The sequence below is a fragment of the Colobus angolensis genome, unplaced genomic scaffold (assembly GCF_000951035.1).
Source record: "Colobus angolensis palliatus isolate OR3802 unplaced genomic scaffold, Cang.pa_1.0 Scaffold38, whole genome shotgun sequence".
Lineage (NCBI taxonomy): Eukaryota > Metazoa > Chordata > Mammalia > Primates > Cercopithecidae > Colobus > Colobus angolensis.
This window is the reverse complement of record NW_012117154.1, coordinates 7,383,472-7,384,864: the sequence shown is the minus strand read 5'-3', so window position 1 is coordinate 7,384,864 and position 1,393 is coordinate 7,383,472. Positions and strand designations below refer to the sequence as shown.

General features: G+C 55.3%; 1 protein-coding gene across 1 annotated transcript in view; it reads left to right on the top strand.

Moving 5' to 3' along the window:
- Positions 1 to 1,002: 1,002 nt before the first annotated feature.
- The window catches only part of CSTB (cystatin B (stefin B)), an 8,459-nt gene continuing 8,068 nt past the window's right edge, over positions 1,003 to 1,393 (top strand). The window contains exon 1 of the mRNA XM_011954230.1: positions 1,003 to 1,026. Within this exon, the coding sequence (XP_011809620.1) occupies positions 1,003 to 1,026 (24 nt within the window). The remainder of the gene's footprint in view (positions 1,027 to 1,393) is intronic.

Sequence of the window (1,393 nt, the reverse complement as noted above, 5' to 3'; positions counted from 1 at the left end):
GTAGCACTAGTGACCATCTGCACCCCCACTGTTCCTACGGCTGGAATCTCTGACTTCAGAATCAGGAGACTTTTGTTGAAGAACTCCTTAAGATGCTTCAGATCCTCAATTCCAGGCCAACCAGCTTGAAGATTCCCACAGAGGAAGTGAGCCAGCATGAAAACACAGCTTCTTCAACCCCACCCCATGACTTCACCCTGCACGCCTCCACCGGTCAGCGGCCCCCGCCCTCGGCCCACTCCAAACCCCTGAAAGTCCCCAGCCCCATACTCCTCAGGGAGGTGGATTTGAGGTCTCCTCTCAGTTACAGCCTTGCGGTTCACACTGTCTGCTGCAAACCCTGGGTGGCAGTGTGCTGACTTCCCGCACCCTGGGAACAGACCTGTCGCGGTCACACTCCTAGTGAGCCCCTCTTCCGGCTCCCCAGGCCACAGCCTCCCTTAGGTGCACCTGAGCCTCCCCTTCCCATTCCAGGCTTTTCCCTGGCCCTGCCCCCGCCTGCTGAGGAATCTCGGTCAACACAAGAGAGGATGGCGACTCCCTTGTACAGCAAGCCCTGAATAAATGATCTTTTGTTCTCACGTGCGTGGGCTCTGTTTATTTCCACAGCTGTTATCCTCCTATTTGTAAAATGGAGGCACCTAGGACCCAGTTCCAGCCTGGAGAGTGAGGCTCCAACTCCAGGAGGCACCTCAGGACCAAAGGCCTCAAGGCCAACACCTTCCACAGCACAAGCCCCACAGAGCTGCAGGACCTGCACAAGCAGCGGACATCCCTTTCTCTTGACCATTTTTTCCTCTGATGCTTTGTTTTCCATGTAGAAGAGTTTTCCATTTTTGTGGGGTCAAATCTGCCTTCACTCATTCAACAATGATGCAGGTGTCTGCCCAGCTCCTCCCAGGCTTCAACCACACCTGACTGCCTACCCCTTTGGGCCCTTCCCTGAAGTGACAGACTAGGCTGTGCCCTGGCAAGGAAGGGAAAGGCCCCCACAACCCATTCATGGGCCGCTCCTGCTTGGGCCTTGTACCCAAGGGACAGCCCTTGGGTGGGGTGTCTGGTCATTTTGAATCACACCAACAGGTGCCTAGCACAGGCCCCACCCCCACCCCAAATAAGGCAAGCAACCCTTCCGTTTGCCAGGTGGTCCAGTCTAACACAAATCCTAAACCAAAGGGCCTGTGTGGTGGCTCAAGCCTGTCATCCCAGCACTTCGGGGGATGGATCGATTTTAGCCTAGGAGTTCAACACCAGCCTGGGCAATATAGTGAGACTCCATCTCTACAAAAACATTTTTTAAAAAAATTAGGGGTGCAGGCCAGGCGCGGTGGCTCATGCCTGTAATCCCAGCACTTTGGGAGGCCGAGGCGGGTGGATCACGAGGTCAGGAGAT